Below are 15,725 nucleotides of genomic sequence, written 5' to 3' on the forward strand. Positions count from 1 at the left end.
ATCACTTCATTTTTAATTTCCTCAAGATTTTAATCAATTCCTTATGTATGATAATTCTGGTAGGGTAAACGCGGTATATTCCGTCACATTAAGGACGCATTGAGAAATGAAAAACTATAAAAAAATAACCGTATGCGTTACTCAAGTTTGGTTTGCTTTATGTGACTCTCAAAACACCGCACTACGAGTCAGCAACAACGAAACGTCACAAAATGTTGTCATATTTATTTAAGAGCCTTTAGAATGGAAAAATACCAAATCCCTATATTCCGTCACTGTGTGTGGCAATATTTGGCACGTGGTGAGTCGTATTGCGTCAGCGCTTCAAATTCTACTGATACGTAATGCCATCATCCACGTGTTCGAATTCCATTCGCTGTGTGAGCTGTATTGGAATACAACACGGCTTTGAATTAGAACACTAATGAATATTGAACACTACTTAATTACGCTTTTAATTAACAACTATTAAGCTTGTAATTAAGCAAATTTTAATTTTTGTACACAGCTTGGAACGATCTGTGTGTGTCCAATTCAAGTTGTGACGGAATTAGTTTTCATGTGTCTAAATCCATTTCTCAACTTAATCATCTATTGATTTATTTACCACTTGAAATCAGCGAATACAAGTATACTTAAAGGATTCCTAATATATTCACAGACGTTTTTAAAAGTCTCAAACCATAATATTCTTCCTATACAAACAGTTATTCACTATTTGGTAGAGCAAGGTCAACTGTCAAATTTGACACATTTTTCAATGATCTCACTGGGTAGCGTGCATCGTCTCTCTTTGGATCTCAATATTTTCCTGCTAGATGGCCAAGACCTAGTGTTTTGGCAGTAGTTTGACACGCAAATGTATGACGTCACCATTTCAACCATCAACGAACGCATGGAACTAAAACAAAGCTTAATATGAAGGAAAAATGAAAGAGGTGACGGAATTACCCACAATGTCGGAATATACCGCGTTTACCCTATCCAAGATACTTTACTGGTCTACTTATGGGACTCAAAAATGAATTTGAAGGAGAGTCTAAAAAACTTTCTGCTTTGCCACTTAGCCACTATGCTGGGCAGGGCTGGAAAAGTCCTATTTTTTTCTGAAATACCAGGGCTCTAATTTCATATAACTTCAGTCTTCAGTAGATATGAAAGTTTGCAGCTCTAATGTCATGATTTGTTGTTTGATTTAAAAAATTGCAGTTTGTTCTTTGCAAACATGTTGTTTTATAAAATTTTCAACTTCCACAATCTGCACTATATATACTTCAATGCTCCCACCTCCTGCAAAAATAACATGCAGAATGTAGTAGCATCATCAACAAGTCGACCCAAACATTTACTTGATCGTGTAGTTGAGGTCACGTCAGAGCCGGCAGACTGCATTATCACTTGTTCAGTTGTCGCTTAAGTGAAGACAAGTGTTTGTGACTGTTGTTAGGGTAAAATTAGAGATGTAGGATAACATGTGCATGGGACTGGGAAGAATAAGCTTGCGGCTCGTAAATGGCTTCATGGCCAAGAAATGAAATTCACGGCTTGAAGAAATTGAATGATGGCTGGCAAACGTATAAAACCAAGGCTCAAAAAATCCTTTCACGGCTTGCCAAGGAGATATATTCTATGCCTGGCCCTGGGAATGGGGTAATCCTAGACAGCAGACATTTGAAACAAAACTTAATTTTAAAAAGGTTTGCTGCATTCTATACATTATCCCATTCTATACCTAACAATTAAAAAAAAACTAAAAAACTTCCCTGCCATTGGCAAGCCAACAATCCTGTCCACTGCATTGCTTCATATCAGCAGCCATTTGGCATTCTTTCCACAATCTTATGGGACTGGGTTTATAATTTTGCACCAATATAATTGGGTCAAGTGAATGAATTCACTATAACAAAAAAAGACCATAAAAAGATACATGAAACAAGAAAAAATATTTTAGTGACAATTGACAACCATCATATTTTTGGAAGAAATAAATCATAGTTTAGGTCAGTGGTTCCCAAAGTAGGCAATATTGCCCCCCTTTGGATGGTGGAAGAATCTGGGGAGGGTGCAGTGAGGAAGGAAGGGGCAGTTGGGGGGCGGCAGTCCGCAAAGTTGAAGTCATAAGTTCGTATGTTTGTTTAACAATTTGTATACAACACATGTAGAACATGACTCTAAATCAAATAAATTTTCACAAGCTAAAAATCACCATTTGGTAGTTTGGAATTTATAATCAAAATTTTGTTCTAATCTGTTCAGTAGTTTAGAAGAAATTCTTTGATCACTGTGAATTTTGGCCCGTATCACCACATAACTCCCATATGAAGGTGAAATTTAAACACTTTTCACAAGCTGAACATCACCATTAGGTCCTAATGAATATGTGATCCAAGTTTTATCAAGCTGCATTTATTAGTTTGTGAGATTTTCCTTGGTCACTGATTTTGGAGATTGGCCGTGAGACCAGCTGCAAGACCGGCCACAAGTCCAGCCCTAAATTTATCCAAGATGTCCTGAGTTTCTAGTGCTGAAGCAGTTATAACTGTAAAAAAATATATTGGTTTACTAAATGGGGCTCTATTTGTGAAATACAAATTTGTGTTTAACCTCTCTCTTATAAAATTGCAGCATAGGTACTAAATATCAAAAAAAAGGTGTTTGTTTTTATATGCATGTAACTGTTGGGAGAGGGGTTGTGCTAGAGATTCACTGGGGAACCAAAGGGGGCGCCAGGTGGAAAAAGTTTGGGAACCATTGGCTCAGGTTAATAAGTTTAAACCACTATTTTTATTTTTGCAATATTTCAATTAGTTTTGCTGCTATAGCATTTTCTGGCCATGATGGAGGACTCTCCTGATTTAGCCCACCAGTCCCTTATTACCCCATTTGATGGTATATAGGATTAATATAGAGTTAATGCATTTTAAATGTATAAATAATATAACTCTGTTACATTGACCAGATAAATGATTTATTAATCTACCACTGCTTATTTGTGTATTGGTAAATTAGATATCAACAAAAGTTTCATTTGTTTGTTGCATGAACCCATTTGTGACTTAGAATCAATGCAAAAAACTTGCTGTAGTCAGAATGGCCATTAGAACTTTTCATCTGTTCAGCATGTATATTTAATCAATATTAGATGCATTAATGATCAGGCTGAGCACAAGAAATATTGGCATGAGGTGTCATGGAGTCTTCATTGCTGCAGAGATCTGCAGATCACATTGCAAGAAATTCAGGGCTCTGCAATGATTCAGCATCTGTAACAACACCACTTCTTGAACCTCAGGTAGGCCATGTTGGATTTGTATTCATTTCTGAAGATGCTTTGTATTCTATTGGTCAACTTGTGATGATCAATTTTTCAGTTGGATTTATTCATGGGTATCCATGTGTTTTAATTTTTTTCCATGTACATAACAATCTTAGATTTTAAATTTTGTTCTAAGTTTTTTTAATCTAATAATTCTGTGGCATCTCCATGGCCATGCTCTTCTCTTTATTATTCTAAATGCAAATAGAAGTACAACCTGTTGAATATATCAATAAAATCTGTCATTTCTTTCTTTTCATTTAATTTATGTTCGTAAAGTAATTACATGTTTTAAGAAAAGATTAATGTTGATTAATCTTTTGATTAATCAATGTTGATTAATGAATATTTATGTTTAAATTTGTTTGCACATTAGTTCAAAATCTATTTGCAAGATTGTTAGATGCCTTGTGTTTTTCAGAGAGAACAGCTAACATTCAACATCACTACTGAAGGTCTGCCACCAGAATCTCTGGCACTTCTAGAACACATCAAACAGGTGAAGAATTTCAGAGAATAGGAAAAAAATATTTTTTTTTAATAATATGGAAGAAACTGGACCTCTCTAAATATGACTTATGACATTTTGTCTCCAATCTGATTCTTTATTTATATAATTTAAAAACTGATCTTCATAAACTTTTTTATTTGGGTAGGCCAGACATTGAATTTGTTGATGTCAAAAGGACATGTGAATATGAAAAGCCTATGCATATCATCAATTGCTCATGAATTCAAACTGCTTCTGATGATCAAAACTTAATGTTAAATCAGGTTTTTATTTCTTGCTTGTTTTTTTTTCATGAACTTCTGCTGGTGTTGGGAAGCTTTACCTTGAACAAGTTAAATACATTAGAAATATGATTAACATTTCTAGTGTATATTTCATTAATATATAATGTATATAATTATTTATATATGAGTAATATAAATATATATTCCAAAAATATTATATTTTGGGCAGGTTGCTGAGAATGTTTTGTATCACTGGAAAACATTTCCTGTTGCTCTGCCTCCTCCTCTGGCCGTGCAAGCTGACGTGTCACCAAGAACTGGTGGTGAGGTTTTAATTTTGAGCATGAAACTATCTGCACCCTTTTGTACCGAAATTTACTAGTATCAATTGATATCTATATTCAAGTTTTAAATATTTCCTGGTAACTATTGCAGAAAATATTAGGAATTCGCAAAATATGCTCCTCAATTTTGGACAATTTCCTGAATTTACTGTTTTTTGGGTGTTTATTTAAGTTCAATGAATTTTTAAGTGTCATTATTACTTGTAAGATGATGAATTAACCTAATAAATCAATGAACTTAGTTGCATTTAAGCTATGTTCAAACTCTTTTTATCAACTTTGATTTAAAAAAATTGCTCTCTATCAGCAATGAATGCAAATAAATGTTTCTAATTAACAGTTTTCTATTTTTAATTTGTGGCACACAGTTTTGAAATGTCTATGTATTCTACTCAATTTAGAAAGATTGTATCAGAAATACAAATTTTCGAACATCTAATTTAATGAAATTTTTTCTCATTCAGGAACAAAGAATTCCACCAAACCTTTAATCCTGAGGGACGCCTTTGTGCCTCCCTCATTTGATGAACTTGATGCTGTTGCTGTTGACAGCAAAGGAGACCCAAAGCAGCTTGATGCTACTCACCTCTCCAGCATCAGGAAGACTGGGTCAGTTGTACACTACGCACTGCACACTTATGATACACAACACACACTTCACACATATTATACGGAAAACAGACATAACACACAACACATACTTTACACATGTATACACATAACACACACCACACACATCACACATGTTACACACAAAACACACATTGCACACACATAACGCACACCACACACCAATGTTTGCCCAACACCTGCACTGAGTAATCTAAACACACGGTGTTGTCACACAGTAATCTAAACACGGTGTTTTCCCAACACAATCTAAAAATTAATTTCATCAGTATTTTTGACTTCACATTTGTATCAGCATACACCAATATACTATATAGGTTGGTACTGTTCTTTGCACTACAGAAAAAATACATCATATCATGAATTTATAAAAACTAACAGAAATATGTTTTAGATATTCCATGTTCTTTGTAGTGCTATGGCTTCAATTTGTTAATGTCACTAGATTGCTTGAATCGCAGATACACTAAAAATGTAAAAGTGAAAAAAACTTCACAAAAATTCGGCATATCTGTATTGAATACGTTTTGGAGTTCTAAACGTGGCACTGGATATAACGTTAATATGGAGCTGGACTCGGAAACTTTTTCAATGGAGATATGCTGAATTATTGTGGGTTTCTTTTTTCATACATTTTTTGAATTTGTTGTGCTGTTCGATGCTCTTTTTGTAGCTTGCCAGCATTTCTCAAACTCTACTCGTATGCTGTGCCTTGAAAGTATTGCATCACATTAATATTATCTGTAGTTGTTTTCTTTTTCATCATAAAATAATGCTTGCTTCCTATGTCGTAATTGTGTAAGTTAACACTGTATAAGTTTCTATTGTTCCTTGTATTTGTATGTAACCTTATTTCAAATTAATTCCATGTGGTATAATCTTCTTGTATAACTGATTCCTTCTCTTTGCATTTATAATTCTCCTATCAAAAAAATTTTCGACATTATCCCTAAGAATTATTGCAAATAAATTGCAACACCTTCCTAGAGAATACCTTCATTGTCTTGAAAACCTTCAATTAACTTCATTCACATTTTTTATTAAAATTTCAGCTCCTTTCCAAATAAATGAGGCTACTAATTTAACCTCTTATTGTGGGGGCTTTCTAAGAAGGCTAATGTTCCAAAGAAATGATTCCCTTTAATAATTTTATTACAATAATTTAACGACCATTTTTGATTCTCTGTTATCTCAACCAATATCAACTGAGACTCATTCCTTTCAATAATTACTAATTTATTAAAAAAATTGCAAGCTAAATAATGCCTGAGTTTCTCTTTATGAGTTTTTATTAACAAATATTTCTTGGAGCAGCAGTAACTGCATCAGACGATTGCTAACGCCTGAACAGCTGCAAGAGCTGCGCCTACATGGGTATGAGTGATGACGTTGTCTTGCCTCTCTGAAATGTTCTAGTGTGCACAAATCAGGCCCACATTTCAAGGTGTACTCTGGCACCTCAAAGTTTTATATTAGTCCTGGTTTACACTATCCACTTCATGAACTATGAATTGTGTTGGTAAATTATTTTGAACTATGTATGTATAAATCATGAACTATGTATGCGTTGATAAATCATATTTCAATGCTGCTTGGTAGGTACTCCAGTTGTCATTGGAGCGCAGTTAAGCCTTCTCTACTGCCAGTCTGCGTTTAATGGCACATGAGTCTTGAAGATTATAATATCAAGTTTTATTAGCCCACTGGTCTTGAATTTCAAATTTCTTAAGAAGATAGATTTTAGTGTTCGAGATGATAATTTTAAATGTTTTGTTTGAGAATTTTGACTTTCACAATTTTTTTACGTTTCTTCTAATGTTGGCTGACATTTTTTGCTTCCATATATCCAGCTTCAGTTTTGCTGCTATTTATCGTGAATAAGATTAAATGACTATTCTAAGCTGACATTGTGCTCGAGTTTTACTTCTTTCCTGCTCTGTGGCTGTCATGGTTTCAATGTGTTAATTCCTTCCATTGCTCTAATAAAGCATTGAAGAAATTGTTTGCATTACTTCTAATCACTGTTGATATACTCTCTCGCTTTTAATTTTTGTCTTCTAATTTCTATGTTTGATATTAACGTTTCTCGCGGCATCGTCAGAGGTAATGATTTTTGTATTATTTATCAAATTTATAGAATAAATTGTTCAGAACAAAAGTTGGAAATAAAATTTATTAATGAGGTTATTTGGAAGGTTTTATATTTTCTGAACTGTGACAAGAATATATTTTGTTAGAAGGATGAAGCTTTACTATTTTTTCTTCATAAAGTAAATTTTATTGTGTCTAAAATTTTTGTTAAGTAGAAGCTCTATTATTTTAATTTTGAAAGAAATTCTTGTCTTTAATTTCATTTTCAGCTTGTAACGCATTTTCATTGGCAATTCAAGTTTTTAACTTCATGATATTAATGAACATTATTTATCAACATCTAAAATGTACATTATCCAACAAAGCTCTATTATGAAAAAATTTAGAGGTAAAAAAGCAAATATTCAACATTGTAAAATAGTAGAGCTTGAATCAAATCTTGATGAAAACCTATGGATGAAATAAGTTGGAACTTATTCACATCTTGGGAGATATTATAGATTGAAGCAAGTCTTGATGAAAATCTAGTTGAAACTTATTCACATCGTCTATCATGTACAGGAGGTTCTCCGTGCCTTCCCTACACTTCCCCCAGCAGGAGCATGTGTGGCAACTTGCGTCGTGGCTGCAGAGGGGCAAGCATAATATCAGGTTACTGCTTTTATTTATCTTTGCAAAATTATGTTGGCTGCAGAGGGGCAAGCATAAAATTAGGTAACTGCTTAATATGTCTTTGAAAAATTATAAGTAACGCATGAATGGAAATATTTAGGTGTGTAGCCGCAATTATGGTTATTGGAGAATCATATTAAATCACATACTCGATTGCTCTTGACCAAAAAATAATGTATACGCGATCGCTGAAAGCCATTAAAATGTATTCGCGATCGCTCTCGGCCGAAACACTTCACATACGATAGCCTACAATGAAAACAATGTATAAACAAAATAGCCTACAACCAAAACAATATAAACGATCAGTCACGATTGCTCTCTGCCAAAATAATACTCTATCGATCGCTTGCAAGCAAAACAAGACATTACATTACATCTCAGAATAAAAAAAACGCAATTGTCAATTTGAAGGGAGACTCTGCTGGACGACATGGCGGCGTCGGCTGCCATCATCGTGGTGTTGGCCAAGCGACGTGTGACGGGCAAGAACTTCTCGCTGTGGCATGCGGCATACAGCGTGGCACACGGCCTATACATGATACTGGGTGAGGGATGTGTGAGGAAATGTATATGAGTAGCTTGACGTAACTTTTGTTTGTTGGTGTAGTCCGTTCTTCGTCAAGTTTGTGTGGCGGAACAGTGGAGAAGTTATTTCTTGTTGCATGCCTTCGCAGTTCATTGTGTTTTATTTCTATTGTAATTAAGAATTTAAAAGCAATGAATAGTCCACAATAGTCATCCCAGCTCCGAAACATTGCTTCAATTGTCATAATAAATTCTTAGTTAATTTTCGATTTAAGCAAACAAGTGACATCATTTCTATTGTAATTGTTGTGTCATCACCAGGAGATCATTGAATAATTTTTATTTATTTCTATTGTAATTGTTCTGTCATCACCAGGAGATCATTGAATAATTTTTATTTATTTCTATTGCAATTGTTGTGTCATGACCATGTCGCTGTTGTACATGAATAATTTTCATTTATTTCTATTGAACAATGATATTGATTGATATTGACCATGACGCTGTTGTAATGAATAATTTGTATTTATTTCTATTATAATTGCTCTGTCATGACGACGCCGCTGTGCAGACCTGGTGGTGGGTGTGCCGTGGCTGAGCAGCGACCACCTGCCTGCACGGCTACAGGAGGAGCGCAGCAGCCACCTCGTGCAGGAACTCTCTGCTATTGTGAGATCATGATAAATATACTACATTTTGTCTCTAGTGTTTATTGCTGATGTGTTTGAATGAGACATGTTTAGTACGAGTTATATGCTGTGTACAATATTTAATATCGAACATAGTAATATATAAACACTGTGCACTGTCTCTCAGCAATTTTGAGATGAAAAAAACTACATTTTGTCACGAGCTCTTATTGCTAGTGTGTTTGGTTTCTTATTCATTAGCGTTTATTGCTAATTAATGAGACAGTATAGCTGAATATGAGTTAGTTGTTGTATGCAATATTTATTATTAAACATAATAGTATATAAACACTGTGCACTGTCTCTCAGCAATTGCGAGATGATGAAAAAAACTGCGCATTTTGTCTCGAGCGTTTATTGCTAATGTGTTTGAATGAGACAACATGTTTAGTACTAGTTGTGTACAATAATTAATATTGAACATAATAATATATAAAAACTGTGCACTGTCTCTCAGCAATTGTGAGATGAAATGATATGCGTTTAAAAATTACTTTCTAAAGACAAGACTTCCAGAGAGTCCAATGTCTTCAACGTTACTAATATACAATGAATTCCTTTTTTTATTTTTAAATATAAAAAAAATATATTATGACATTTTTTTTATTTGTTTAAAATTTTTATTCTGTCAATTGATTCATGCATTGTCTCCCACTTTACGCAAGTGTGCAAAATTTAAGATCGATTGGAGAGGTAGCTGTGTGTTAAATATTGATTATAAGATTTGTAGCAGACAAACAAAGAAACAACAAGAAGTGAAGTTAAAGAGAAGTGTTGTAAACAAAGAGTTCATTTTGTCTCGAGCGTGTATTTCTAATGCATTTGAATGAGATAACATAGTTCAATATGAGTCATTTGTTGCATAGGAATATTTAAGTTCTGAACAACAGTCTTTGGTAAGATAATTTTACGATAGTAAGAGACCTTCGCTGTGATGTGTCCAAAGACTTGAATTAGCCTCATGTGAAGAGTTGTTACCTATTTATTAACAAACTATTCATTATTAACAACATTCTTATTATTTAATAACAAAATATTTATTAAGAAACTATTCTGTCATTTAACGTCAGGATACGAGCGTGGAAGGTGTGTGTGGGTGGCTGAGTGAAGAGGTACGCAGAGTGGCGGTAGAGAAAGGGCCTTTGGGGCGAAACAAGCAACCGCCCCTGCCATATGTCTTTGTCACGCCGCAGGGACAACAAATTGACCTCAGACTCTATAACAGGTGCGTCTGTTCTACTGCCGGTAGTGCTGTATACCAAATTAAAACATTCTTGAATTTCTGAAATTTGGATGAAATTCTTGAATTTTGAAAAAAAGTATTGAATTTTGCAGAAATTCAACAAGCTTGAATTAATTTTATTTCGGACTATTGAACTTTGAACTCAGTACGTCACTGTTATCGAGGCTCTTTCCATTTTACTCTTCCAATTTCGTCGTCCAATCAAGAACTTTTTTATCCTCTATTCTTTCTCATTTATTTGTCTTTCATCTAAATCTATTGGCCCCAACATCCTACCTCAAATTTTCTCCATCGAATCATACTTGCTTGCCTTTCCCATTCTTCCTGTTTCTTCCCTTCTTGTGAACCTCTCTCAAGAAACCCCTTTGCGCGTCCCCTCTTGCAATACTTCCAATTATGCTTGATTACGAGACTACTTTTGTTTGATTAGAGAATGGCGTCCTACTTCTACTTTATTTCTAACTTCTCTTTTAGTCTTGATGTAGTGATTGCAACCGAAACTATGTTTATCGATATAAGGGTTCGCGTCGATAGTTTGTATAGTTATTTCAAGACAACTAGTTATTTCTACACCTGTATTGAACTCATCAATCGTATGGAAATCTCGATAGAGTTTTTAATTAAACATTTTAAAATACTGTCAGGTTTCTGGCACGAGGGTCGACGCGTGACAAGGTTCTCACGCTGGCAGCTAGGCGACGAATTGACAAAGGAAAAGATACAAACATTTATGTCAACACTTATATACTTAAAGGCAGAAAACTCCCATCCTAATACAGAACTGGGCACGGCAAAAATTGGCAACAAATTTCTAGGCTTAGCCTACCCGTATTTGCAATTCCCAACGAAGGCTACAATGCACGCTAATAATTTAACCCTCACAATAGTACCAATGAAGAGGGCAAAAATGGGGATGGTATTTCATCGATTCAAAAGAAAAGGGGTACATCACCGGCTGGAATGCAGTTGAGCGTTGGCCGACTTCTGACTTCTTCGGGACTCGTACCAGGATTTGGCGTCGGTTTCTTCGACGTTGCGGTCTAATGCGAAGGGTTGCTGCTCGGACTTGCGTAGGACTTGGCTTCGATGGAACTTTGTTGCAAATGATGCTCGTTGTAATCCGACAATACCAGGATTTGGCGTCGGTTTCTTCGACGTTGCGGTCTAATGCGAAGGGTTGCTGCTCGGACTTGCGTAGGACTTGCTTCGATGGAACTCACTCTGAGCGCGTATGACCAGGTTCGCGTCGTAGTTGTTGCAAATGATGCTCGTTGTAATCCGACAATACCAGGATTTGGCGTCGGTTTCTTTCACAAATGCGTCTGGCTCTCGGCTAAGACCACTCTATCCGCCACTCACTGTTTGGTCCGACTGCCTCTAACGCCGCCACGGAACTGCCCGCGGTCGCCCGCTAGCTCCTGTTAAATACTCCCCCGGTCCCGCGCATGCGTGCTAGGCGGCTCGAGCTCCACCCCTTAATTCAAACTCCGCATCTCAACCCCCCAAATCCCCCTATTCTTATCTTATTTATTCCTATTCCTAATCACCATAACCTTTAGACACTGGTGAGGCACTGACCACTGAGACGCGCATTGAAGTTTGATGGTGAATCTTAGTCTGGGAGAAGTTTCTCTTTCAGTAGTGAAGGTGGGTAGGTGAGAGCTAGGCAGAATCGTTGCGCTGAAGAAGCATTCTAATTAGACTGGTTTTATTTGATATAGGAGTAATTTTCTAAATTTTTTGAGGTGAGGTATAATTTATGGCGTGAAACATTGTAATATATCATAATTTTGCAGTGTAAAGTTCCTTATTCATGACTCATACTATGCACTAAAGACTTTTAATTATCAACAAATGTGTAGCGTGATCTCAAAATGAAAATATACGGTGTTGATCTCAAAATGAATATATACGTTACTTCAAACTGCAGGTTATCTTTAGTAGGAGACAAATCTCCATTTATTGAATTGATATGCATCAGCCAATTCTAGAAAAAAAATTATTTGAACCATGAAGGAAATTTGAAGTGTATTATATCATGACTTCAGGGACATTCAGGAAAATACAATGCCATCTGCTACAGGCAAACTAGGAAAGAAAGTTCTGGTATATACTCGCACAATCGCAAACAAATTGCTACAGACTATCTCCAAATTTTAAACAACCATAATTATGAACAAGACTTGATCCTTGCACAGAATCTTGGGTGATCATTATAAAATTAAGTAAAAAAACAATTTATGCTCATGGATGTGAATGCAAAGAAAATACTTGATGTAAGAAATTCTTTGTGACTTCTATGAAATAGAGCCAATAATGTATGACTAGATATTGCATGATTGCTGCTATGATATGAATAAAAAAATTTTAAATAATTTAAACTTACACTTAGTGTGGTCACTGTGGTGCTTACCTTCCATGTTCATCTAGCTTTGGTGCATGCATCTAGTGGAGATGGAGTCATCATAGTTAGTGGAATTGTTAGAGCGTGTAGGTCACAATCTCATGTTCCTACTGCTGATTAATTCTTTGATATCAGTAATGTAATCAGTAGGTCTTCTTTTTCTCCACAAGCCAGAAATACCGACACATTTTTTAGGTGCTTCAACGGCGCATGGTTCTAAAATTGTTATAGATTTTAGATGATAAGTAAAAATTAAACAAACAGTAAACTTATAGAATAGAAATGTCGGCACTGAAGAAATAGGCCCATGGCCTGTTGCCGATTCTTGAATTTTTCGTGACTTGATTCACAAGGGATCCGGCCTTTGGAATCCGATCTTTCCTTAACTGATGATTGATTGAGATAGCTGCTGGACTTATTGCCTGGTCCGTAATTTGCTAGGCATTTTAAGACTGAACATATGCTCCTGCATAGCTTCGTCTATGTCGATATTAACTCCTAAATCTTTTTCCATTGTCGACTTCGAAATCATCACTCTGTCGTTGCAAGCGTGTCTTCTCATACTGTAATCTTGCTGTTCATTATTCTTGCCAAGGTGGATTACTTTACATTTGTCAGCGTTAAAACGAAGCTGCCACTTATCAGCCCAGTCAACCAGCCTGCTAAGATCGCCTTGTAACTGTACTTTTTGCGACGTATTCTTCACTGTATTATAAATTTTTGTGTCGTCAGCATACATCGAGCATACGCTAGACACAGCTTCTGGCAGATCGTTTATAAACGCAACGAATAAAACAGGCCCGAGAACGCTTCCTTGTGGCACGCCGCTGCGCACTGGAGCCCAGTCTGATATGGACCCATTAATACTGACACGTTGTCGTCTCCCTACTAGAAAATCTCTGATCCATTTGAGTACATTGCTGTCAATTCCCAAAGACTGCAATTTCCGCAACAGCCGCTCATGTAGGACACTGTCAAATGCCTTGGCAAAATCGAGGTACACTGCATCTATATACTGGCTCCCTTTCGTCCAGCAGGCGGGTCCATTCGTTCAGAGTAGACAAGAGGTTAGTGGTGCAGGATCTCCCTGCAATAAAGCCATGTTGACAGTCTGATAGGAGATTATTAGAAGTCAAATGATCTATCAATCGATCCCTCCCAACAGATTCCATTACCTTGCAAACGACACTTGTCAAACTGACAGGGCGATAGTTGCCCGGACAGCTTTTGTCCTATTATTGAATCAAAATAGCAGGAACTAGACATTCCATCTGTAGTTCAGATATTTTTCGATTGAGAAAAGAAAAGAGATTGACTGATTTTGAATACAGGAAGATGAACCACAATGGACTTCTTGATCGAGGGATTATTTAAGAAGAGGTACACTCATCACAATAGAAACAGCCAAATAAACAACGTCAAATTTTCATTCATCTATACCTCCTTACCTTGAATTTTATTAAATAATACTATAATAGCACTCCCAACTCCCAAGTAAGTAAGATTTAGTTTACCACTGACTAATTCTCCAGACAGCAATTTGACACCGTTCTTGTAACGGAACGGTTCTTTGTTAAACGGCACTAGAGCTAGGGAGGCAGTACACAGTAACGCGAGTCAAGTTGCCAATTGGTAAATGATATCTTGAAACTTTTTATTTACGGTCGGAAATAAACTACATGAGTTTTACGTTGCAAAATAGTGATGATATATACTGAAGAAATTAAGTTTTTTTAACAAAAGTAACACAAACATATACGCAGGAGCGGCTGTAGAATTTTTTGTGATCTTGAAATGTAGCACAATCTGTCAAACTAGCGGGAGTGTGACGGGACAAGTACTCGCACTACCTATAACTATTTATCTACTTTTATCGACAACGTCAATATGTTTCTTTCTACTTACAGCCAATGCACTAATTCTCTGCTTACACACGAATTAAGTTAGCTCAACCATGAAATATGAGTCATTCTTCAAGGCCAGCCACAACAAAATATACAAATTTGAATATGGAATTAACTTATTATACACGATCCAGGTGACACATGAAAATCAATGCATTGTATTATTTTAATATTTACCTACTCTTGGCATCAATATTTATATTGATATGAATGGATCCACATCCGAGAGCTGCCAGCTAAATCGTCAAACGATACGCGCATATGAACCATGCACTTTCCAACTGAGTCAAACCCCTTATTACCCTGTCTCACAAGCCGCTTTGCTGCGGCTACTGCTTCGTAAAGTAAAGCAAGTGAACACTATGATCGACCCACTGCTGAGAATGACTCGCTTCTGGAGGCGAATATTTCTTTCAGTATAGCGCTTTCTTTCCGGTGCGCCGTAATATCTTGTGGTACCTCAATAAATTATCGCTGCAACTAGCGCCGTCTTTCCGGTGCGTAGTAATATCATGTGTTACCTTACTAACCTGGCGCTGCAACTAGTGCCATCTTTCCGGTGCGTACGAATACCACGTGAATTCTAAATTAGCGCTGGCTTATTTATTTATACGATTTATCACTGTAATTGAATATTGTAAGCAAAGAATCAATTTTCTTTTTCGTATCTCTCAGATTCGACTCGGGGGAGGACCGCCCCCCCACGCACCTCAGATGGGGGGGCAAAGACGTCGTTCTGACGCAGGACGCCCTGCGCCTCCTCGCCGCCATGGCGCCCCTGCGCCGCTACAGCCTCGGCCTTGCCGATCAATTATCCCTTTAATGCTACGTAGATCAGTGGTTCCCAAACTTTTTCAGGTTGACGCCCCCTTTGGCTCCCTAGTGAACTTCTAGCGCCCCCCACAGACACATATAAAAACATACGCCTCTTTCTTGAAGTTTAGTACGCTGCAATTTTAATAGATAAATGTCAAACACGAATGTGTATTTCACAAATAGAACCCTATTTAGTGAAGTAATATGTTAAGCTGTTTTAACTGTTTCAGCACTAGGAACCTAGGACGTCTCGGGCAAATTCACTGCCGGACTCGTGGCCAGTCGCACGACCAATCTCCAAATTCAATTATCAAGTAATATCTCCCAAACTAATGAACGCAGCTCAAGGAAAC

At 36.5% G+C, this 15,725-nt stretch overlaps 1 protein-coding gene across 1 annotated transcript; it reads left to right on the top strand.

Moving 5' to 3' along the window:
- The first annotated feature begins 2,964 nt into the window (after window positions 1–2,964).
- LOC108668684 lies at window positions 2,965–15,379 on the top strand. Its single transcript, XM_018155927.2, has 9 exons — window positions 2,965–3,292; window positions 3,738–3,815; window positions 4,281–4,374; window positions 4,860–5,004; window positions 7,678–7,767; window positions 8,203–8,336; window positions 8,888–8,985; window positions 10,076–10,230; window positions 15,232–15,379. The coding sequence occupies exons 1-9, from the start codon at window positions 3,191–3,193 to the stop codon at window positions 15,377–15,379; spliced, it is 1,044 nt and encodes a 347-aa protein (XP_018011416.1). The 5' UTR covers window positions 2,965–3,190.
- The last annotated feature ends 346 nt before the right edge of the window (window positions 15,380–15,725 follow it).

This window comes from Hyalella azteca, unplaced genomic scaffold (assembly GCF_000764305.2).
Source record: "Hyalella azteca isolate HAZT.00-mixed unplaced genomic scaffold, Hazt_2.0.2 contig11493, whole genome shotgun sequence".
NCBI classification, from domain to species: Eukaryota; Metazoa; Arthropoda; class Malacostraca; order Amphipoda; family Hyalellidae; genus Hyalella; species Hyalella azteca.